The 25,586-nt window shown below is 39.1% G+C and overlaps 1 protein-coding gene across 2 annotated transcripts; it reads left to right on the top strand.

Moving 5' to 3' along the window:
* The first annotated feature begins 700 nt into the window (after positions 1-700).
* gle1 (GLE1 RNA export mediator) lies at positions 701-24,983 on the top strand. Of its 2 annotated transcripts, none has more exons than XM_034230138.1 (15): positions 701-793; positions 3,062-3,289; positions 4,956-5,114; positions 7,195-7,343; positions 8,000-8,060; positions 9,571-9,828; positions 14,384-14,606; positions 15,227-15,339; positions 17,361-17,573; positions 18,228-18,418; positions 19,152-19,281; positions 19,369-19,473; positions 21,954-22,036; positions 23,285-23,348; positions 24,214-24,983. In XM_034230138.1, the coding sequence occupies exons 1-15, from the start codon at positions 785-787 to the stop codon at positions 24,280-24,282; spliced, it is 2,055 nt and encodes a 684-aa protein (XP_034086029.1). In that variant the 5' UTR covers positions 701-784; the 3' UTR covers positions 24,283-24,983. The 2 variants fall into 2 exon arrangements, with proteins under 2 accessions (XP_034086029.1, XP_034086028.1); XM_034230137.1 differs by lacking the exon at positions 701-793 and adding an exon at positions 2,015-2,205.
* Positions 24,984-25,586: the final 603 nt, after the last annotated feature.

The raw sequence follows: 25,586 nt of genomic DNA, 5'->3' as shown, positions 1-25,586 counted from the left end.
GATAAAGAGAAAAGTGGTAGTGCAGCAATCACGACAGAGGCAGAGCTCAAATCCAAAAAAGAGGCTTTATTGCTGTTAAACTCAAAAATACCTTTAACTATACAAAGGCTAACGTAGCCGGGCGCTAACTGACTTACCAGCTTACAAAAACGTTTCCTTACACTGGGAGCCTCCTGCTCCCTCCATGTGCCACACACAACTGAGCAACTCTGGGTGCTTTGTCTCCCTTGAGGAAGTGATTAGCACCAGGTGTGAGGTCTCCACCCCTGCTCCCAATACTGCTAATTGGAAGAGGGTGGAGCCACCCACTACCCTGCCTCTCAGCCCCTTACAGTGTGCAAAATGTATGTATATACACAGTCAAGAACACATTTGTACATGTGCACACATTAAGACCTACATAAAAACACAACAATCAATACAAAATAAGTCACTTCAATATTCTGAGAATATGTACACTAATGTACATTAGTGCAAAAATAAATATTAGTGCAAATTGTCCAGAATGTGCATTATTGCAATATTGTCCATCGCAGCGTAAAAAGTGTCTGGTGCTGGATTTGAGTGTCTGAGGGAGTTATAGTCCAGTGGGGGCAGGGGGGAGAGGGGAGAGATTTCAGCCTGCTGACAGCCTGGTGTAAAAAACTGTCCTTTAGTCGGGTGGTGCTCAACCTCAGGCTGCGGAACCTCCTCCCTGGAGGCAGGAGGGTGAAGAGGCTCTGAGTGCTCTGCGGGTGTTGTAGAGCTCCAGGAGTGATGGGAGTGAGGCACCGATGATCCTCTCATGATGAAGGTAGGAACCAATGTTTGTGGTTAGAGGTTCAGCTGGAAGGCCACACACGGAGAGAACATACACACACACACACACACACACACACACACACACACACACACACACACACACACACACACACACACACACACACACACACACACACACACACACACACACACACACGGTATTGTGTAAACCGTAATATTATGTATGGTGAATGAGAAACTAAGCAAGTTAAATGGACACCAGTAAAAGGAAATAAATGGACTATATTTAACTGGAAACTTTGTATCAGACTTTTATTCACCTGGCAAACTTTGTGTGCGTCAATTACGCCAAGATAGTGGATCCTCAGAGGCTAAAACGTTGGCTTAGCCTCTACAGTTAGTCAAAAACGGTATGACTTTCCGGCGGAACCTCTAACCACAAACATTGGTTCCTACCTTTATACCCACAGAGCCACTGTGTTAATTTGCTCCTACACACATACTTGATGTAAGACTAGGCAGATAGAATGAGCCATACCATTTGACCAGACTACATGTGTCTGCATCCAAAGTCTGCAGCTTTTGGAGAATTTGAATCTGTGGAAGACATCAAAAACATGATTACTCTCATTTGCTGCCATCTTAAATTCAAGGTTGTCGGATCTCATTGCAAATATCTAAACCAGCATATTCCAGCTTTATAATAAGAGTTCGTACTCTCCCTTTCAGTGCTCGCTCAAAGAAAAAGGGGTCATCTTTGGTTATCTTGATGGCCTTCTCGGTTACAACGTCCACACACATCGTCACCTTGCCAAAGCAGCCCTGCACATATTTGAGAAACACACTCTGAACATAAGTTTTGTAATTTCCAGATTGACATGGCTGAGAAATGAATAAGCAAAACACAAGTATTGAACAAAAAATATGAGAAATTATAGGACATTTCTGAGGTGATTTAGAAATAAATTAGCCTGTAATCATCAACAAAAACATTATTGTATTACCTTATTAAACCTGTTTTAACACACATTACCCCCAGAATAAAGTACTAATTTTGTACTTGAAGGAACAAAATATCAGGATAGACAATAGTTACCGTGTGTGATATGGTGGAGGGAGCAGGGCAGGAGTTAGCAGATGAGGGGCTGTATTCCAAAAACACATTATTTGTCAAATGTTATTCTTTTAAAAATAAAATGAGGGCATGGCCTAGCCGGGAACAAAAAGCTTGGCAGTAGGCAGTCTGTTTCTTGTCGGGCGGTAATATATGTAACCTCATCCGGTGATTCAAAAGTTAGCTTGACGCTAGCATTAGTTTGTGGTGGTGTCTGTTTTACTGTCGTGATGCCTTCTGAAAATCTACGATGGGAAACATTGCAGGCGTTAAAAAATTCACCAAAGGGAAATATCACTTTTGACCCGTACTGGTCGGAAAGGGGCGAGGTGAGTTGAAGTAATACTAAGATAAAATAGACATTATCTGGCTGGCTAAAGGCTAGTTAGTGTTAGCCGGACCAAGTTGTAGTGAGTTAGTTTCATAGCTTAACAAATGTATTTATTTATCTAATTTAAGTGATCCTTTAACCATATATACCAACAAAAACAATATGTAGTGAGGGCATTGCATTACCAAAGTAAAACCACCATTAAGACGAATATAAAGCAGGTGGAAGCACTTTCTCTTGATTTGAGTTAAAATAATACACCTAACAAATAGGATACCATAACCTACTCAAATAAAGAGACAAACGCTAGCATACTAAGAATATGACAAAATAAACAAATAACGAGAAATATTACATTTAATAGAATCCCTAAGGTAATTCAAATAATTAAGTTGACAGTATCGATATATATTATAAACCGGAATATACATATGATGATATACACCCACTCTTCCGCATTCCATGTTGTGTTGTTGTACTTTGTAACGGTTTATAGCATGTTAGTTCCTACTAACTTACTTTGAATTTCAATATGGACTTTTACACAAACATTGTGTTTATAATGTGACGACAACTTTCAAACCCATCATATTTTTTTAAAGATTTACATTTAAAATAAGTGATTGGTCATTGCCATTTTTAGATATTATTCCAACAAACTTGCAACTTATGGACAATTTAAAAAGTAAATTAAGTTATTTGACTATTGTATGGCCAGACTAAGCCACGTTTTTCAATTTCAAACAAAGTTTAAAAACAATGTACAGCTAATATTTGTACATTTTAACCTTAAAGCAGGCTTTGTGAATGACGTACACCAGAGTTGTAATGTCTCTTATGTGTGTGTCTTTCAGCCCATTTTGTCAGGATGCAAAGAGCCCCTCAGCCTGTCCCCTCACTCGGGGGTCATCCTGGAGCGTCTCTGCGCCTTGCCCCTGCAGAAGGCATCCTTCCTGGGCTCCAGCTCCGGAGACTCCAGCCCCGGCCTCTCTGAGGATATTTTCACCTCCCTTTCCTCCACTGGGTCCATCCCCGACCTCAACGCCAGGCGCACCCCGTCTCTGAAGACGGAGCGCGAGCAGGCGAGTCTGGCATTCTGAAAACACGCTGACCCAACCTGGTTTTAGGACTCTTTGGCACCAATCTGTTTGGGAGTAGATTAAAGGACATGCAGTGTATGTCAGTGTATTCTATAGCCCAATATCACAAATGTACATTTGTCTCAGGGGGCTTTTAGGGATGCATATCGTTGACTTTTTTACGTTACCGATACCACTGAACGATACCGATACTCAACCGATACATATCGTGATACTTTGAAAATGTATCATCCCACAATTACTCCCATGAAGCGCTTTACGATATAGTTAACATGTCAAATGAATATTAAATTCAATTGTGGGACTTCTTGGACCTTTTAGTGCTGAACAAACAATGAAAAATACATAAAAATATGAAGAAAACCGATTATGGAATATCTTTTATAACACCCGCCATCAGGTGTGCCGCGTGAATAGCACAACTTGTCAATGCAAACAGACCGTTATAGCACCGTTATAATTAATGTTAAACCTGAGATTCGACTAGAGAACAAATACATAATAGAATAATGGTCACGACATCACAACAAATCTCATCTTTAAAATCAACATTTGCCTTCACTGGTGAGAGAAAACAAATCCCATCAGTCCTTTTTGTAGGACTTTTACCTTTCTAGTATTGAACAAACAATGAAAAATACATAAAATATGAAGAAAAACGATTATGCAATCTAATTTATAACACCCGCCATCACGGGCCACGGACTCACTTTTACATTTTAATTTTTTTTTTTTTTAAAGTATCGAAACCGGATCTGATTTCGGTACGGTATACCGTAGCCACCAGTAACCGGTATTTCGGTAACACCGGATACCGGTATGCATCCCTAGGGGCTTTACAGTTTATACAGAATATTATTGTGAATACAACAGCAGAGAGCGAAAACTCGTCCACATTAATACATATACGGTTGAAATGTATTTATGGTGCTTTACGATTGGCTACTGTCTGCTCAGTGTGCTTCTCTTTGTTAGCAGCAAGCAGGAAAGTAAACTGTTTTTTGAAGCACGGTGAACATGTTGTTTATGAAAGGCTAAATGCAAAAAAATATAGGTTGAAGCAGTATATTTGTTAAGATAAAAAAAAATGTTTGGTGAGGTTAGAAATGATTACGTTTCACTTTTTGGAGTACATTTGGACTTTTCAGACTTGTCAACGGTCAGGTCATGCAGCCATCACTGACATCTAAGTCTATAAATGTATAATACTAATCATTTTAATGTAGTCTAAGCACTTTCTAAAAGAAATACATTTTAAACAGATTGAATATATATGTGAAAAAGCGCTGTGCACAATGCTGGATTCGAATTTAAATGTCTACGCTATGAATTACGCTTATAACCACTTAAATATTCAGTATATATATTATGATCAAATCTACTGCACATTTCTCTTTTGTACTATTATTTATTATTTGATTTAATTCATTATTATTCTATGTACTATTGCTTTTAGAAAGTAATAACGTTTATCAGTTTGAGGTTTTCAAGACTTGGATTTTTTTGTTGTCAATTTCCCTTATTACTTTTAACTTAGCTGCACAAAGTTTATATACATTTCTGTGACTTGGTTTGATCTCGTAACTCCTCCCTCCTGTCCGTTCTTTTTGAATCTTTTTAGAAAACGTTTCTCCTTTATGTGCTGCAGGCTGTCAGTGATGAGGCTAGGGATGACGATCCGGAGGAAGATGTCAGTGAGTTTTCCTGTCCCGCATCTCTACCTTCCATTTCCCTTCTGTCGCCTAAAGCCATGGAGACGGCAGGCCAAATTATCCGATTTGCAGCAGAACAGCAAGATAAAGCAAAGGTCAGACATCATGATATCATGCTTTTTGGGGGGTTTCCCTTCACTTGTAGTGTGTTATACATGTTTTTGTGCATGTCAAATGAAATCCCAAAGTTCACACCACAACTAATTTGATCCAAAATAATAATGTTTATGATGAACGATTAGTGGTTTATCCCATTAAACCCAAAATAAGTTTTAGGAATTTTTGTCTCATTCTACTCACTGTAGCCTTGTTTATCAATGATCACTGCTAAAACACTCTATGGAAACATCACTAACATGGTTATTATTAATAAAAATGACTAGTTATTTAAAATGACAGTTGTAATCAACAGGTTGAAATTCTTCAATACTATCATTTTAAAGAATGAATACAATATATATTCGAGTTTCCACAAGTTTGACCGATATTGGAAAACATTTAGACTCCACATGATTTACACATTGATTGAGATTTCAGCCTCTTTAGCAGCTAAGTCAAAGTTTCACACATCTTTGTATATGGGACTGATGCAAACAGCATTCGTTGCTTTCCAGTTGCGACGAGGAGCATGACATTGATGAAATTTTGAAACAAAATGTTGAACCGAGCCATGTTGGTTTTTAAAAAGCTGACTTTTCAAAATGAGGTGGAGCACTTTTGAGTGAGAGATGAAGAACAAAGTGATTTTTGATGGTATAACACTATTTTAAGCTTCATCCTGTAATTTACAGTATGATAAATGGTTTTATTATGGCAAAAACATACCTTTCAAACACATTAAATCAGCACATCCAAGGGATTGTGGGTATCAGAGGGTTAAAGACAAAAAATAACAAATGTTTTATAAAAAGAGACTTGTCTTAACAATTAGTTTACTACTTGGAAAGTTTTTGAATTTTTCAACATGACCTTTTTTCTTTGTCATTTTATTGTAATTGAGTTTTTTTCCCTTTTTTTGGCTTGATATACTCATTAGTTTATCAAGATTGAATGTTTGTTTATCGTTTATTTTCCTTTTTAACTAAAATGTATGTTTTTTTTTTTTTTTTTTTTTTTTAATAAACCAATTTGTAGGCTCATTAGTTAAGGACTTAATTCTTGCTACGCACCAAACCAATACAGTTGCAAGAAAAAGTACGTGAACCCTTTGGAATTACCTGGATTTCTGCATAAGTTGGTCATAAAATGTGTTCTGATCTTCATCTAAGTCACAACAATAGACAAACACAGTCTGCTTAAACTAATACCACACAAACAATTATATGTTTTATTGAACACACCATGTAAACATTCACAGTGCAGGGTGGACCCCTAGGCTAAAGACTTCTTCAAGAGCTAATTGGAGTCAGGAGTCAGCCAACCTGGAGTCCAATCAATGAGACGAGATTGGAGGTGTTGGTTAAAGCTGCCCTGCCCTATAAAAAATACACACCAGTTTTGAATGTGCTATTCTTAAGAGGCATTGCCAGATGTGAACCATGCCTCGCACAAAAGAGCTCTCAGAAGACCTACGATTAAGAATTGTTGACTTGCATAAAGCTGGAAAGGGTTACAAAAGTATCTCTAAAAGCCTTGATGTTCATCAGTCCACGGTAAGACAAATTGTCTCTAAATGGAGAAAGTTCAGCACTGTTGCTACTCTCCCTAGGAGTGGCCGTCCTGTAAAGATGACTGCAAGAGCACAGCGCAGAATGCTCAATGAGGTGAAGAAGAGTCCTAGAGTGTCAGCTAGAGACTTAAAGAAATCTCTGGCACATGCTAACATCTCTGTTGACGAATCTACGATACGTAAAACACTGAACAAGAATGGAGTTCATGGGAGGACACCACGGAGGAAGCCACTGCTGTCCAGAAAAAACATTGCTTCACGTTTGAAGTTTGCAAAAGAGCACCTGGATGTTCCACAGCACTACTGGCAACATATTCTGTGGACAGATGAAACCAAAGTTGAGTTGTTTGGAAGGAACACACAACGCTATGTGTGGAGGATCCAAAGGGTTCACATACTTTTTCTTGCAACTGTATATAAGTAATCTGTTAACTATAAGGCGAAATAACCGTGACACATAGACAGGAAGCTCTGTGATCTCACCTGATGGATGTCTTGACCCTCAGATGGCGCTGAGGCTGCGGCAGGAGATGCAGGAGAAGCTGGTGGCGGAGGTGGCGGAGGTGGCCAGTGAGCAGCTGAAGCGCTTCGAGGAGTTCATGGAGCTGAAGCAGAGGCAGGAGTTCCAGAGCATGAGGGACATGCTGAACAGAGAGTAAGAGTCTAAGTGGAAATAGAAAGGATATACGGCTCTGGAAAAGAGACCACTGCAAAATGATCAGTTTCTCTGTAACTATTTATAGGTATGTGTTTGAGTAAAAATGTACGTTTTTTATTTTCTTCTATAAACTACTGACAACATTGTTCTGTGTTGGAATTCAAACGACACTGGAATGGAATGGCTGCCATACATGTAGAGATTGAGATTCAAGAAAACACTTGAGTGGTCTCTTAATTTCTTCAGCATTTGTATCGCAAACTTGTTATGCAAATAAGTCAACCAAGATTAGTTAGAAAATGTCTTCCACTTTAATTGACTGAATTTATTTGAAAATGGGCCGTATTAACACTGAAACAACAATGAATACTGTGTAATATATGGTTGCATGTATATATTTTAGAAGTACAATGTAAGACGAGCACAAGTTTCATGTGTGGGCCATATTCCATTATACTTTAATAATTTGCTTTGGGCCGCAAAACGGAACATAGGTCACAGTTGGCCCCTGGACCATAGTTTGGACACCCCTGCCCTAAATTATGTTTAACACATAATAGAATAAAATGAAAATGTGTATTCAGCTCGCCAAACATTTGTTGAACGTTTTATTCAATGCGATTTTAACCGGTCTGGGTTTCCACTTCCTGCAGAACTAAAGAGAGCATCGGGCGTCAAGAGAAGCTGAAGGAAGAGCAGCGACACAGATTGAAGGTATGATCATCAGCTACAGGAAGGCATGTTGTTATAAAGGTCTGGAATCACCATGGCGTTAAGGGGCTTTTTTCAAACATCTTATAACAGAAAATCAGCCCTTCCTGTCCAAAATGTATTCATCATTTTTGGCTAAAAGGGAGTTTTCCTTGTACTACAAGAGAAATTGGGTAAATGGAACTGATGTTTTGTCTATGTATGTCATGATATTTTATTTCTTGGGATAACAAAGTTTTCTCGTGCCAAAAGACTCAATGTAGTATGATAAGAAAATGAATTTATCTCAAACTACTAGAAGCACAATCAAGTTAAATACAAAGATATGCACATAAGCAGCGTAAACAATTAATGAAATACTTTTTGAATAAACACAAAAATATCATTATCTTTTTTTTATTGCAGATTTGAGCCACATAAATACCTGATGTTTTCCTCCAGTTTTGCATGTTTTCAACAGTATTAATAATAAGTGTGTCGGAGAGAAACTCCCTCTAAAGGGAACTTTGGGATTTAAGTCTTTGTAGACTCTTTACATGCACAAAAACCTTTATAGCTTATAACACACTACAGGAACGGGAAAACGCCCAAAAGCATAATAGGGCCTCTTTAAAGTGAATTTGAAGTGTGTTTCTCCAGAATGCTAAGCAACAGTTCCATGTTTACTGCAAGAGCCAATAAACTAATGGCGCATTTCCACTATAGCGCGGAGCTCGCTTTAAGCGTGCCGAGCCGTGCGGGGCCCGTTTTTGTTGCGTTTCCACTTGGCGTAGTTCCGGCTAGCGGGTACTATTTCACAGTTTTTCTGGCCCCATAAAATCGAAGTTCTTTCCAGGCCAACAACTAGGCTGAGTATGCTAAACTAGATAGAGAATCGCTGGCAAGGGGGCTACAACTACAACAAGATGAACATATTTGACCGTGATTTAATTGTAATACACGTTTCAAAATGATGCCGAAGTAACAACATACTGATACCGGTTAGTAAAAACCATGAATTAATGCTTTGACAAGTCTGCAGACAGACGGCAGGCGAAAAACCCTTTTAAAATGCGTGTTTTCTGAATGGAGATTGGTTAAGCTAACGTTGTATATGCTCCGACCGTCCACACTCACAACAACGGCCTATACAGACATAAATAAAGCAGCGACTGTATTCGCCATGACACAGGCAGTCTGTGGTTTGTACATGTTTAACTTTTGTCTAGTTTCTGAACAGATATGAGGAGCTGTGAGCTCTGAGTGCTAAGAGCTAACGGCTGTGTTATTTTTCTGTGGTTCTCATTGAAGATGACGTCACGGCTCCGCCTACACTGCGTTACTATAGATACTGCCCCAGCTTCTAAACTGTAATGGAAACGCAGCATAACATTGAGCCAGTCCTAACAAGGCCTAGCCATACCGAGCGAGGCCCTATAGTGGAAATGCGCCATTAGACACATTCAGATTGTTAATATTCTCCCAACCTCTGTGAGCAGTTTTGTTCAAACACATCTTCTGTCCTCTGCTTCAGATCCTCAACCTGCGCCTGAGGGAGGCGGAGCAGCAGCGCCTGCGGGAGGCGGAGCATGAGCGGCTGCGGCAGAGCGACGGCAGGGAGCGACTGCGGAACCTCAACACCATCCAGGAGGAGATCCTGCAGCTCAACCAGCTGCTGGAGCCCTCCACCCAGACCAGGAGCGACCTCCCCCCCGCCAGCCTCAGCTGCTTCTCCACCCGCGGGAACCAGCTGTGCTCCCAGCTGTCGGAGGTGGTGCGCAAGACAGCAGAGGTCAGTTTCACTCTGGATTATTGGGTCCTTTCATACACTGAGAAGGAGGAAAGATTAATAACTGTTCTGTTAAAGGAGAAGTTGTTTATTACAACTACATATATTTCATCTATCATTTCAATAATCATGAGTTAAAGCATCTTAAGTCTAAGTCATTTAATAACATCAGAAAGATTGGAAACTACTTATTCATAAGAGAAAATAAAAGTAAAATATTAGCAAAATTCTCAAAAACATCCTTCACAGTTTTCTTCCCTCAACTATTCTACTCACTTGTAACTTCTTATTTTTTGTGTATATGTTTTCAAAGAGGACATGTTATGCTGCTTTTCAGGTTCTTATTTGTATGTTGTGTCTCTACTGTGACATGTTAACATGCTTTAATGTTCAAAAAGCTCTTTATTTTTCGTTATATATTTTTTCTTAAGCAGTAAACAACGGAGTACAATGGAGGCATTTCTGGCAGGGGGGGGGGGGGGGGGAAGTGTGTGGGAGAGAAACTCCCTCTGGAGGGAACACATGGATTTTAGATTTTGCAGACCATTTACATGCACAAAAACAGGAAAGGGAAAAAAAACACACTTTTTCTGGCAGCACAAGACAACCCCAACAAACGGCTATTATATTCAAATATATATTTATTTGACCATAAAACATAGAAATGTGTCAAATATCTTAAAGGAGGACTATCATGCTATATTTAAATGATATAGTGTATGACCATACAAGGTATATTTATACATTTTATTTTTCAAAATACCAAACAGATCATTTTTTAGCCATGCCTCGTTTCGCTCATTTTCGCTCTTTTCCAAGCCTGTCTTTGAAAATTCTGAGCAGCAGCTGACCACGCCCCCCTGCAGAAGAGCGGGGCATGCGCCGGTGAGAGTCACGTTAACATGCTTGCTGTGATTACGAGTGTGGAATAAACATGTCATCTCAGAGCAATGCATGTGTTCAAGCGTATTATCAATTTGATCCAGAGACTGACCCTGAAGCAGCAGAGGTTTTGGTGGAGGTGGAAAGATCTCGGTTGCAGCAGGACGTTTCTGAATGGTTAGTTGACAAGCTGTTGTCCCTATTTATTTTACTCTGTTACGATGATTGCTACTTATTCCGTTCATATTTTGGCTAATTAGCAAGAATGCTATGTGTACAGTTTATAACTTAGAGTTTGTAACGCAAAAACAGCAATACATATATATATTTATAAAGGGAGACATTCATATTTTCAGCATATATACAATGGCCTCATTGCGTTTAATAGTTTACAGTCCTTTTCTTCCAACAACCGTTGGAAAGTTCAATAACTTAGGGTGATACAAAGTATAACTCCAACAACACCTCAGTTGTCAGCAATGTGTGTAGTTTCATGTGTTTTTAAAAGCTCAGTTATTGACTTCTTTCTACAGGTGGACATGTGCAAATTGCGCCACGATGCCTTCTGAACGGAGATACATGGAGCATGGAGATACCACAGGTAACATTTTTGATAGCTTCACTAAGTTGTCCTGTTTAGAGAATACATTTTTCACATGTCATTCAATATGTTTATCACACTAGGTGTCAAGACGGATGCAGGAACTTGAAGACTCTGTTAACTGTATGGTGGACCATCCTGGATTGGAGCCTGTGTGCCTGAATGTGTTCTCCCTGCAGAATGCATTGAATATTTACAGAGCTGAACATGGTGGACTACAGTTGAGGCAAATAGAGCAGTGAGTGGTTTGCTTGTTTTGACTGAAATTGTAAAACGAATGCCAATATTGTTCATGGAAATAAATACTGGTGTATATGGCTTTATGCAATCTTTCATTCTGTCATTGTACATGTACTATTATATACTACACAGCAATGGCATAACACACCCATGTGTACGACAACAAAAGTCCACACACAACCTTATGCTTTTGAAATCAGAATATTCTTTACCCATCCAAACATGAATAATCACGACACATTTGATATCAACTCTGAACTTTATTGTCAAAATCAACGGTTCTTTGAACCCATAAAAAAAAACTAAATGTACTTGTATTTTGTATAAATGACACTAAATATTTTTTTTAATGATTTCAGGCGTCACAGGTATCTAGCCTACAGAAGCTTTGTGAGCTGGTGCTGGGGCTTCCTTGGACGCAGGATCAGAGTGGTGATTCCGGCCTGCGTTGTCCTCAGGATTCGCAGGGAGTTTCCTGATCCGCAAAATGTCGATGTTGGGTTCAGACAGCAGCCAAATTGAACCGTGTAGCATACCCGGCGATGACCTCGTCCCTGTCAGGTCGCTCATAATGGTGCAGGGTCCACAAAGACTTGGTCGAAGATGAGGTCCATCAAGTTGGCCACGTAGCCTGTGCAATGTTACAAAAAATGTGGTTTAGATTAGTATATGCATGTACAAAACTGAAAGTTCTTTCTAATTTTTTTATTTTATATTTGTAAATAGTTGTATAATAAATATTTTAAACACTTACGGAATGTGGAGTCAGTCTTTACTGGTTTTGCTCTGCATTCTCCCTTCCTGGCCTTTGGGAACTGCAGTGTATACAGAGGGTTTCCAGTGGATGTTGGCTTGTGCACGCTCAGCGTTTTCATTGTAGTGCAGGGCTGCCAGGTACAGTCTTTCATTTCCGCCATGATACAAAAAAAATGTAAATAATAGCAAAGGATGTACAAATTGTCACTAATTAGTAAGTATGTGAGGTGCTGGCCTGTGAAGAAGAAAACATAGTTAGAACAAAATCATCTCAATTTAGTATTCAGGATGAGAAAATACTATTTGGATAAATATAGTCTGAAATCCCAAAAGATGGGGCTTAAAACTCTCTATTTAGCAAAGCTCTTTGCTTAGCCTTTTCCAATCTGAGTTAGTTTTGAACCGTAACGTGCATGCTGTGTTTCTGACTCAATACAGATGATGTGTTGGAGAGGGGCTGAGCTCAGTAGACTGACTGTAATGAGTGCTAGCCACTAATTAGCCTGTTGCTAGGTAAGGCCTCTCAACAACAACAGACCAACGGGGCTTTAGCTCCGTTTTACTCGTGGTGTGTGTCCCCTCGCATACATACACACAGTGTTGTATCCTAACACACCCCCATTTATATTCATGTGCGCAAACAAGTAAACACACAAAATCTTTTACATATAACGCTGCAAAAAACGGCATGTCTCATTAGCGTAGCGTAGCGTAGCTTACAGATCGATGATATCTGATCGTTCTTACAGACTACAATCACAAAAGCTTTTACATATAACGCTGCAAAAAACGGCACTTACCTACAGAAGATTACGTTTGTTATTATAACTTACTCAATATGATTTTAGAGGATACAAAATACTAATAAATAGGAGAATACATACTTGTGTTATCGGCTAGGGCGTGGCTTTACAGCCTTCACACAGATCGCCATTACGGCAGTATGTCTGAACATGTTAGCAAATGCCTGATAATTAAAATAAAAGACAAAGCAAAGACTGCGGAGCGTACAATATAAATTACAAAACATATAAACACCTAACCGATTACTATTTGGGTTTGAGGCGACATTGATACGGCGAAGCTACATGCTACATGCAACATACTACAAGCTAGAGATAGCTTTATCAGGAAAAACATCGCTAAATAAAAACTTACAGCTTCAAAATTGGATGTGTCCTCACTGGCCTGGTCTCCGGATGGTTGGTATTGATCCCGGGTTTAGCATTAATTTGGAGGCATATCCGTGTTGGACTTGAGAGAAGTTCATAAACATGTCCGTCGTAAAATGTTTGGAACACAGTCACACCAACAGAAATCTGCCGTGGTCTTCTGGCACATGTCCCTTGAAAATGAAGTCTAGCCACAGATTATTTTATTTTTCCACTGATGGCATTGCATGCAGTCCCCCATCTCGAGTCTTGCAGCCAACAACAGCACAAAGTTTAACTCGCTTAGACATCCAAGAGCAGACAAAAACACAGATGTGACTGGAGTTGATTTAGCCTGCCGATAGCCTATATGCGAATGAGAGGTTTGGCAATGCACGTGGCCGTGGCTCATTCCCCTGATAGGTGGAGAGTTGACCAATAAGCGGAGCACGTCTCTTTGTGACGTAGGAAAGTGTTGTAATCTAGATCCGTTTTTTTCAGATCCGTTTCTGCCACTTTTTTAGAGATTTGGCGAAGGAGGAAAATAGAGAGGGTTGTGTTTTCTGACACTTGGTGAGTTCCCTGGAACACCGGGGACACATATTCATGTATAAAAGACGTCCAAAGGTGCATTTTGCATGATAGGTCCCCTTTAAACTCTCTTTGTATCCAGTCAAGCATTACTCAGATGCAAAGCTGCATCGAAAATCTCAACTTCTCCAAATGTATTGAACGTGGCGCTTGGGAAACTGTATGAAACGATCCGCAAAATATCTGGAAGTTCCATGATAATGTGTTTTCTGAATATCTTATATATTGTTATTTTTTGTATAGCTTCTATAAGGTTTCCCAGTTCAACATGAAACCCTACTCAGCTTTGAGAATCTCTGAATGCACTCTGAATATCTTCTCTCCTGTGTGTCTCCAGGGAGAGTTTCCCAGCGTGGAGGATATGACCATGTCGGAGCGAGCGCTGCACGAGATGAGGGCGCTGATCCGGCTGATGCAGGAGGAGGTGGCCAAGGCTCAAGAGAAGAAGAAGAAGGAGCAGGACGAAGAAGAGCAGGGCAGGAAGCAGGTGGAGCTGCAGGTGCAGCAGGAAGCGCAGAAGAAGGCGGTGGAGACAGCCAAAGAGAAGGCGAAGAGGAAAGGTGAGTCGGGTTTGTCTCTATAGAGCGACGCAATTCTCGTGGAATACGCATACAGGAGTTTCCGGAGTATTGGACAGAAAGTTTTACGAACAAATAAATAACACACAGCGTACGGACAAATCAGAAATAAGCGCACTGGTAATAAGATGAGAAGCATTCTATTGATCCCAATTTGGGAAATGTTTGCGTTGCAGCAGCGTAAAAAGACATGGCAAAATGAAAAGACTAAAAATAAACATTCCAAGATGTAAACATCTCAATAGAAATAAAATGGCATTCAAAGAAAAAGTAGAAAATATACATGCTGAATTACAAATGTACAGGAACAAAATATAAAGCAGGATATGATATATACATAAGTATGTGAGGAATGGAATATTAAATATTAGATTGAATATAAATGTAAAATGTATGGCAAAGCAACCAAATGGATTTCACTTTTTTTTCATGGGACTAATAGATAGATTTTATTGATAGATTTAGAAATAGATCTTTTTGGCCGAATGACGTTGGCGTGGCTATTGGGGGACCCCCTTTTGATGACTCTACTTATGTAATGGTAAATGCCAGTGTAAAGATCAGAGTGAATGATTGTAATGAAGATGGTGGTTGTGGTGCAGGTCTGCAGAACAGCGCTGAGGAGAGCACCCTGAAGTGGTTCAGGGAGCTGCAGGAGGCTGCGGCTCGCTGCCAGGAGGCCCTGCAGCAGCTCAACTGCCCCAAGGACGCCCAGGTGACTTTAGGCTTCGATAACATCATCTTTCATTTATACTTCACCTTTCATTGACAAAATGCAGCTCAAAGATTAAAAAAGAAAAGAGCATATACACACACACACACACACACACACACACACACACACACACACACACACACACACACACACACACACACACACACACACACAGCTCTAGAAAAAGATGTGCTGTATTTGCAATATTATCAGTTTATCTTGTTTTTATTAGGTTTATACTATTAATTGACAACATTTCTCCCAAGTTTTTAATTCAGAGAATTCATTTGTTACAAAAAATGAAAACTGGTCAAAAATCCAAAAATATATATTGGTTTTAGAGCTCAAATATTGCGAAGAAAACAAGTTACTAATACAAATACTAATGTTTTAAACAATACATGAATATTTGGTGGAAGAACCCAGATTGACTCAGCAGTCATATTGCTGTTGGCCGACTTTATGCCAGAGCTTTGTTGATGGCTTGTGAGCATCGATCTTTATCTTGATATTTCTGGGGTTTTAAGAATAAAACAAAACATTAACACTTTTGCAGAGTTTTTAATTGCACCTATGTACTCAAAATGCAGCTCGTAGCTTTACAAATGAAAGAAGAAAAGAGCAGCCAATTTAAAACAACAGCGTGAAAAAAATTCAGCTTCACTGTTTGTACCATATATATACTTGTTTTTCTTGTGTGTGGATTCAGCTGTACTTGAACGTTGCCTTTATACAATTGAGTCTTTATATAGGAACTCAATGTTATTACATTACATTACATCACATGTTACTTGTTAGACGCTTTTATCCAAAGCGACTTACATACTCAATACTGTGGGCAATACCCACAGGAGCAATTTGGGGTGAAGTGTCTCAGGGACACAACGACATGCTGACTGCAGTGGGGTTTGAACCTGTGACCCCCTGATCCCAACACCAACGCACATGCTTTAATCACAATGATAATCAAGGATTGATCACAAGATTAAAATACTTGTATTTTGGGGGAAGATAAAACAAATTCCTGTTGTGTTGTAATTAAGAAATGCATGTCAAACTGGTGGGATGAATCGGAGGGTTTTTTACTTTATTATAATTTGATTTCTGAATTATTTGCATTAAGTACGACAATTTTCCGACACTTAGCTAAAGCATAGACAGACCTGCTGTCTCAGAGAGCCGCTGTGATTCCCCTCATATAATGGTTGCTACACAGGGCATATTATCTCTGCCGTTATCATACTGCCATCACTGTCTGTTCCTACAGTGGGGAACCTTTCCGCTATCTCCCACTCTTCAGCAAAATGCCTTTCCTCCATTTTAACCACACAAGTGCAGTTACCATTTGTCATGGATTAGGTGTGCTGTTACAGCGAGGTAGTGATGGCTCTTACTGATGTCCAGTGGTCTCCAGTCAGTGCAATACATGGAGTGTGTGCCAGTTCCACCGCCTTCTATGCAATATTACTACGGTTCTTTTCATTGTAAACATCCAAGCTGAAAATACTGGAAAATGTTGTTGGTCAAACTTGGAAATGTGATCATTTTGCGTTCATTTTTGTAACCCGTTGACCGCACTAATTTATATACAATCAGTACTGTATATCAAAGTGAATGAATCCGATATTTGATACCGACTTCCTGTACTTCAGTCTTAAAAACTCTAACAGATGGATTATGGGCGCAACCTAAAAAGTATTTTGGTTTAAATAAAGGTGGGATAATATATAAAATAACAATTAATATCTTACACTGCACTGTGACTTTTATTCTGGTCTTATTCTATTGTATTTGTTTTATTTTTTCTTTCATTACCTTAATGACTGTTTTTAAATGCATTTATAATCTCACTTTATAAAGTGTTACTGTTGCACTATATCTTAGTGTTGTAATGTGCTATAATTTTAAACTGGCCTTGCCTTCAATAACCAGCCAATATATGTTTAGATGTGTTTTTTTAATGTTATGTTTAACTTGTGAACAAAACTCTTTAAACATTAGTTTTACGTCTCTTCTCAAAGACAAAGAAGCTGAAGCTGGAGCTCCAGAAGGCGGCCTCCATCCCCGTCAGTCAGATCTCCAGCAACTCTGGGTCGCAGCTCCGAGAAATCTTTGACAAGATCGACAAGCTGCTGTCGGGACGGGGGTTGGTGTCTGGGGGGCGGACCATCTCCACCTCCCAGCATCCCCAGGGCCTGGACTTTGTCAGTTACAAATTGGCAGAGAAGTTTGTGGTGAGTCTGTTAGATATGTATTATTCTATTATCCCAGAAGGAGGAGAGAAGATGTGTTATGCAACAAATGATGTACATTTAAAAAAGCAACACATTTTCATACACAAACTACCATTATGTAGTTTGTTCTGAACAACTTCAATGTCATCAAAATGTCTTCATACCTTTAAAAGTGTTAAATTCATCATCACATAAAAAAATAAATATATCATGAAATTCTCAGTTTTTTTCTCAACAGTTTTTACGTACATTTTAAATGTAATTTAAAAAGGAGAAAATGCATCAGATTGCATTATAATCTAGTCTAGCAACACTTGGTTAAATGGGCCCTATTGTGCTCATTTCAGGTTCATTTCGTGCTGGAGAGGAACGTGGAGATTTTAGTAATAGGGCCCGTATAATTAAGAGAATGTATCCCCAACTCTTGTCATAAGTGAAACCTTCTGTGTTTCAAGCTTATTGGATGAATATTGTGATATTACTGGAAAGGAAATATTTTGGGCCTTTTTTTAGAAAAAACTGGTTATTAGAAAACGTGCCTCACCTTGGACTCTTATTTTTTGCTATTTACTCAGACTTTTCAACGTGTACAAATAAACACGCTGAATGACCCCTTCTGAGATTGTGATTTTGTTTTTTCCTTCTCCGCCGCAGAAACAAGGAGAGGAGGAGGTGGCGTCTCACCACGAAGCCGCCTTCCCCATCGCCATGGTTGCCGCCGGCGTCTGGGAGCTGCACCCTAGGGTGGGGGATCTCATCCTCGCCCACCTGCACAAGAAATGTCCGTACGCCGTCCCACACTACCCCCCGATGAAAGAAGGCACAACTGTGGAGGATTACCAGAGGTCAGGAAGAAAGACATGTTTTGATCCACCTTGTTGTTGTTATTATTGTAATAGTAATCATTAAAGCTTTCTTTGTATAGCAGTTTAAATACAGAGGAGGCAGCTCTAAGTGGTTTAACATGAGGTAAACAGGAAATAAAACATTCAATTCAAGTCAAAGGGCAAAACCTATTAGCACACATGCAGCATCTGCACATGATGCATTTGATTCTACAGAAGACAAGGAGGTACAATAAGCAAGAGGATACAATACAAAATATAATCCGAAAGTTTAAAAAGGCATGAGACTAATGAATAAAAACAGTACAATTATTTAATAAAATATCAAGTAAAGAAATAGAGAAAATATAATACAGTAAAATAATAAAAGCTATCAATGTATAAAACAATAATGACACAACAATTATAATCAATAGGAGGGGGTGTTGCGAATTATAAGATAAAGAAAATCTATAAAGAAATGTCTACTGAGTTTGCATCTCTAAACATTACCTGTGTTAGGGGGCGTATTTCATTTTGGCTGGACTTTTAGGAAATGTAAAAGAAGCCTGAGATTTAGGACCTTAGGGCTCACACAGAGACATACAACGACATAGAATCAGTGAGATAAGAGTTCCAGAACATTAGGAGCTTTGTTTACTGGTAAAAATTCTAAATGATACGGTAGCTGATGCAGACCTTTTGAAGAGAACATTATGGTGTTCAATTAATCACAACAACAATCGTCCATCAGGATTATTGGTTACCGTGTGGACGACTCCGGGGTGGAAGGTCAGGACAGTTTTCTGAAGAGGATGTCCGGGATGATCCGTCTCTACGCCGCCCTTATCCAGCTGAGGTGGCCCTACGGCTCCAAGCAGGGGGTAAAACTAAAGCCCAATTTAAAAAAACGTTGTAAAGCTCCTGCATCTTAAACATTTTTTATTAACTTTTGCCTTGCTGCTTTTCAGTCTGCTCCTCACGGTCTGAACCACGGCTGGCGTTGGTTGGCTCAGATGCTCAACATGGAGCCTCTGGCTGACATCACGGCCACGCTTCTGTTCGACTTTCTTGAGGTGAGTATTTTTTTTGTATTTGTTACATACATAAAGGTCCCAATAGAGATTATTCAGCATAATTATAGTTCCAATAATGATTAGAATATGACATATTTACTTAAAACAAGCAATATCATTGTGCAGGTGCATAAGTAAAACTCTTAAGTGCTTTTTTCTTTTTGTCTTATTTATTTTCTTTTTATCATTCGCCAAGGTATAAGCGAAAAAGGTGGGCTTTGGGAGCCAGATAGAAGAAATCCTGGCTATAAAGCGATACAATTAATTATTCTTCAAAAGTACAGCGTCATCGTTTTTAAAAGTGTGTTTTACTAAACCGTAGTTACAGTTTGTCTTAAGGTTTATTACGAGTTTAATATACTACTATTAACAATGCAGTTTAAAGATATTTTTACCATTGTTTGACCAGTTTTGTATTTGTGCAATCTGGTCGGTATGTGCAAATAAAAAATTATTCAAATGTGAGCTCTTTCCTCACTTAAAGATAATATAACTATAACCAGGGCTGCACATAACTGGTGCGCATGCGCACCTCCGCCAAAAAAAGAGCACCGGGTCATTTGAAAAAAAGGCGCATTTGCGTACCAACATTGAGAGAGGGAGAGAGGGAGAAGAGAAAAGAGAGGAGAGAGGAGAGAGAAGAGAGAGAGAGAAAGATATTTGCGAGTTGCATATGAACTCAGGGCCAGCCCATAGCACTGGCGAGATGTTCGCCTAGGGCGCCAGCTCTGGGAGTCGCTGCGCTGGCAGTTCTGGGAGGGAAAAAAACATTTTTGACCGTTGGGGCTCATCCTAATTTTCGGCCTTGATGTCACAACATTCATAATTAAGTCAATGTAACACCCTTTTCACCCCGGTTACATGTTTCATTTGCCCTGTACGATGGGCGCTGTAAGTGATGAAAATGGGGGATGTTGGCTTATCTGGTGCCTGCAGCTCACAGCCAAAATGCGAGTGAGCGTGCGAGAGAGAAGGGCGCACCGCCCGGTACCGGCGCTGTTGCTATTAGAATCTGGTGCTAGCTGCTCTCGGATATAAGAAGAAGATGTTTCTACAATAATGTGGAGGGAGAGTCCTCTCCAGTCAGACTGAGAGGCTGATACTACAGCTCAGTGAGGTAAGGACTCTTAGTCTAAGTTCAAACGGTTTGGTCACAATTTATGTAAACACATATTTCCAAGGAACTCCTTTATAATTATTGGGATAAACAGGTTTGAAATCATTCCAATGTACACATAGGACAGTAACCAAAAATATCCTTTAAAATTGGAGAGATTAAAAAAAATGCATAAATAAATGTTACGGTAAAATAAGATATGAATGAACAACACAAATAAAATAAGTTACATTCATTTGTTATTGGCTATGGTAGGTTATTGGTTATGTTCACATACTTATTCGATTACATCCACTTGTCTAAGATGACAACAGAGACTTTCGACCCAAACCCAGCTGTTGACTTGTGGATGCAAGCAGCTAATCGCAGACTCAACCAGAGAGAAAGAAGTAGGCCTACATCATCAGCTACCATGTCTGACAGAGAGGAAGACAGTGAGGAGAACAGTCAGGAGGGAGTGATGACAGCTTGTAGGATTACTGGTCGTGCTAATGTTGTCTTGTGTTCACCTCTGCGTTCTGTGTTCTGTGTTCACCTCTGCATGTGTGTTCAGTGCCGTGTGTCTGGCAAATAAAGTCAAGACCCCCTCAAAAGTTACGGTTTATTTCATTTTAAGGATGAGCACCAAGCAACATCTCCAGGTGCTCCTTTGAGAACCAGGGCAAAAAAGTTATGTGCACCCCTGACTATAACTTCAATCCGTGATCTTGAATTTATTTAATCCATTGGTTTTAACAGACTTGACCAGTCAATGCGATTGAGCTTAATCCACACAACAATGAAAGTGATTCCTTATATTACCTAACAGGAGCACTTTTGGGTGAAAGGAATAGGTCCATGTACAGAGCCCTGTGGCACTCCATGGCTAAATGTTGGTTTACATGAAGGATTCATTGTTAACGGGTACAAAACTGTTCAGATAAGTAGGATTTACACCAGCTCAGTGCCGTAAGCTTTATGGCAATTACATGTTGTAGTCTCTGTAATAGAATATTGTGGTCAATGGTATCAAATGCAGCGCTGAGATCCGACAAGACAGAATGGAGACAAGTAGTTTTTCTGATGCAATGAGAAGGTCATTGACTTTTACAAAAGCAATCTCTGTGCTAGGATGCATTCAAGCCAGATTGAAAATCCTCTGATAAACTATTGTTATTTAGGAAATTACTGTTTTGTAGCTCTAAGGATCTTGGAAAGAAAGAGATGGTCAGATTTTGGTTTAACGATACAAAGCAACGATTCTCTGAAATGTTTTACCATTGTCAGTATTTTTCAGAGCTGCTCAAGTAATATGTTTAATTTCATAACTTTGGTTAAACATCTTAACTTTAGTGTGAATCTTCTTTGTTTGTGTCTCCTTCAGGTTTGTGGTCACGCTCTGATGAGGCAGTATCAAAGCCAGTTCTGGAAACTCATCCTGCTACTTAAAGAGGAGTACTTCCCAAGGTAAACTTTAAAGATTTTAAACTGTTTTTCATTGTCAGGTTAAATATGTTACCATTTTAACTAGGGGTGTTGAAAATAATCGTTTCTACGATGCATTGCGATGCGGACGATTCGGTATCGATGCAGTGGCGGAAGATAATCGATTATAGCGTAGTAACGTTGCTTCCTGATTTTCCGGCCGCGGCTTTACTATAAAGTTTTTTTTTCTGTCACTTTAATATAAAATCGGTCGGTGACGCAGAGATCAGGGAACAGACGTGGCAGCGACACAGCAACACTAAACACGGAGCAGTCTGCTTTATCCACCAACACAAGAACACCAGTCCAGAACCAACAGCAAAAGGACCCGCTCTGAATCACTCCGTGTCGCTGCGGCACAGGGATTCATGTTTTTCAAAAATAATCGCGTTACAATCATGTCAGGTTTTTGGTGGATTTAATTAAGTCTTGGATTGCAGAGTATGAATGTCCTCTAGCAATTTTCAGACGATATATACGTGTGTAAAGTTTGTGAAGGCAGGAGGAAAAAAGCTTCCGCGATCACCGTCTCCTCTCTGTTCCTCCAAACCCGCCCCCTCCCTGAAAATAATGAGTGACAGGCTGATAGTGACCTGATAGAAACTTTATTATTCACTTAATCACTGATTGAGATATAATGAAGCTAACTTAATCTCATACATTCATGGGATTTATGTAACAGTAAGACAGAGAATGTAAGTGTGCACCCACATGCAGTATTTTAGTTGTTATATGCTGGTGTAAATACTCCTGTTGTCTGCTGTGTTCAGACTCAAGTCCTGTGTGTGATGCCACATTCAGGACATTCAGTGTCCTTTCTTTAACAGAAGACTGTTGCTAGAAGCTGCAGCTAGACTGCAGAAGCATTATTTTTTTGTTTTTGAGGATGGAACAACTTCACACAGATATAGGGATGCTAGACCTATACAATTCATTTATTTTGGTTTATAAATTAATGTCAAGACATTTATGTTGATTTCTGAAGCACTTTCTAAATAATAAAAAGGGTTCATATGTATTTACTGCATGTATGCATTGATGAAAAATAAGCCATGTGCAGTAATATAGAAAATTGAGGATGCAACGCATTGGTATGAATCGGGATATCGAATTGAATCGAATCGTTGACAGGATAATCGTAATCGAATCGTGAGACCAGTGAAGATGCACAGCCCTAATTTTAACTTCCTATAGACTGATGTGCTGATTGTGTGTCTTCGTTGTCTCCAGAATTGAAGCGGTGACCAGCAGTGGACAGATGGGCTCTGTCATCAGACTCAAACACTTTCTAGAGGTACGCTACCCACCGCTAATGTTAGCAATGTTGTACGTCTTTTAAATCGCCTTTCCAGGGTTCAAAATGGTTTAATACATTGCCTGCTCAGGATTTGCTTACAAAGTTGAGGGAAAAGAACAATATAACAAACTAAAACATTTTCCAAAATCATGACATGCAGGTGAAGACTAAAAAGTAAAAATGCAGTCTGGAGAACCTATTAATAGATTACAACATGGTCTTTTCTGTTATTGATTGTTTTGAAGGTTCAGTTTTATTTTGCAGGATTACACATGGAAATGCAGTTGTAGCCACCTCCGTACTTCACACACAGAAACAAATCTAAATAGTGATTAAAATAAATGGAAAGGAAAAATAGAATAGCCATAAAGAACATAGTCGAATATAATTAAATAATACTATATAATAAATAATACTTAAATATTTGCACTGAACAATTAAAAAATATTTGCAATCAAATATGTAAGAGATAATCTGCATGGAGCCAGTCATTGCACATTATCCTGCTTATTTCAATGCTGCTTATTAAATAAATCATAGATTTGACCCCAATAATGATTTAAAAGTGAAGTCCGAAGTCTGTCAAAAACAAGGGTTATTTTGGCCATGGTTAAAGTTGAATTGACCCGACATCTTTCGGCGGATTGATATGACTGCACGTAGTCCCTTGATCAGAGCGTCCTTAGCAGCAGTCTGCTATTGGAAAAAAAGCAGACCGCTAAATGTCCACATTGACCAATTGGAATTTAGTTTTCAATAAGGTTGTGTAATAAACATTTAATAAGAATGTTGATTAGTTTGTGTGATCCTAATCTTGGGTTTGTTTCTTTTGAGAACTAATATTTTCTCCTTCCTCATGCAGACGTCACTGCAGAGCCGACAGATCCGGCCTCCAAAAGGCCAGCTGAACTCAGCTTTTTGGAGCTCCTGATGGAGAAGGAGGAGCCACCATTTTGGATGTTTCTGCATGACGTTATTTAGGACTGAATGAAGCAGAGAGGGAAATGTGGTTTGAGGTTTGGAACTTAAAGCCGACTTAGTGAGTAATTGGGTGGAAAAGCAAAGTTGCTGCTGGAGGAAGATTGTTGTTCACATTAGTGAGAGTAACACAGCTTTTGTGGATTTATGAACTTGTTTCAGGTGTTCCACTGTGGCTCAGTGGTGGCTCAACTACACTAATTCAACAGCTTTGAAAAGCTAAGGGCTAAAAAGGAAGCACTTTAACACCAATGTGTTTAAATGTTGTTTTCCTTCTCCTTACACCTTTAGAATATACTCAAGCATTTGTGTGTATGCAACAAGACAGAAGTCAATTATTTGAAGAGGTTTATATCAGTTGTACTCACAAAATGTAGTCGCTACTGCTTGTTTTAATTTTAATAGTTGCTGTTCAAATCAAAACAGTTTTGAATGTTTTTTCTGCTATTTATGTTTTTTATGAATCCACTATGTGGAACAAAGATTATACTGCAAAACTGCTGAGGCGCATAACCAAATTATTTGGTGTTCATTTTAATACAGAAATCTGAAAATGATGGAATAATATTCAGATTATGACAAAAGTGATTTACCAGATTGATTGTTACTGTAAACCAAATGTCTGAAATAAAACCGCATCAGCAGTTCACTGAAGCTTGTTGTTATCCTGTCCATATTTTGGTCAAAATAATCTCACAATGTCGCTTGGGGCCCCAAGTTGGCTGTAATAAGCCTCTGTCTAAAATGGACAACATTGTTAGGAGATTTAAACTATACAGCGATTCTGCACTGCGGTCAACTCTCGAGTTTGTTTTTTCAAATCAGCTGCTCTTCATTATTCCTGCTATATTTGACGAGTGATACAAATATTTGTTACCACAAGTTCTTAAGGAAACTGACACTGTTGGACTCGGTTCTAGTTTGACTTCTACCAGAAATAAAATGAAGTACTTCTACTGTGTACTTTGTGAGTAATCCTCTGTCATAGTCCCCTCCATAATGCATGTTTTTCTGCTATCTTTGGTGAATGATAAAAAAATAATTTTACCATTACTTCTTAATGAAATTGATACTGTTTGACTTTGTATTAGTAAGCCTACTACTAACAATACATTGAAGTACTTTTACTCTGTATTTTTGGAGAAATCCTCTGTCAAAGTCCCCTGCTGAGAACAAAATCAAGCCACTTCTGCTAAGTTTGATGAGGGAATTCTTTTTTGTTGCTATTAGTGCTTCGTGAGATTGATCCTGTTGGAC

The sequence above is a fragment of the Gymnodraco acuticeps genome, unplaced genomic scaffold, assembly GCF_902827175.1.
Source record: "Gymnodraco acuticeps unplaced genomic scaffold, fGymAcu1.1, whole genome shotgun sequence".
NCBI classification, from domain to species: Eukaryota; Metazoa; Chordata; class Actinopteri; order Perciformes; family Bathydraconidae; genus Gymnodraco; species Gymnodraco acuticeps.
Note: the sequence above shows the minus strand (reverse complement) of the source record. Positions and strands in the feature narration are given on the sequence as shown.

Excerpts from the sequence above, each read along its gene's own strand:
- gle1 (XM_034230137.1), top strand. The coding sequence starts at position 2,107 with ATGCCTTCTGAAAATCTACGATGGGAAACATTGCAGGCGTTAAAAAAT. Across the intron at positions 7,344-7,999 it reads AGGGACATGCTGAACAGAGA|AACTAAAGAGAGCATCGGGC; the intron begins GTAAGAGTCTAA and ends CACTTCCTGCAG. Across the intron at positions 18,419-19,151 it reads ACTGTGGAGGATTACCAGAG|GATTATTGGTTACCGTGTGG; the intron begins GTCAGGAAGAAA and ends ATCGTCCATCAG.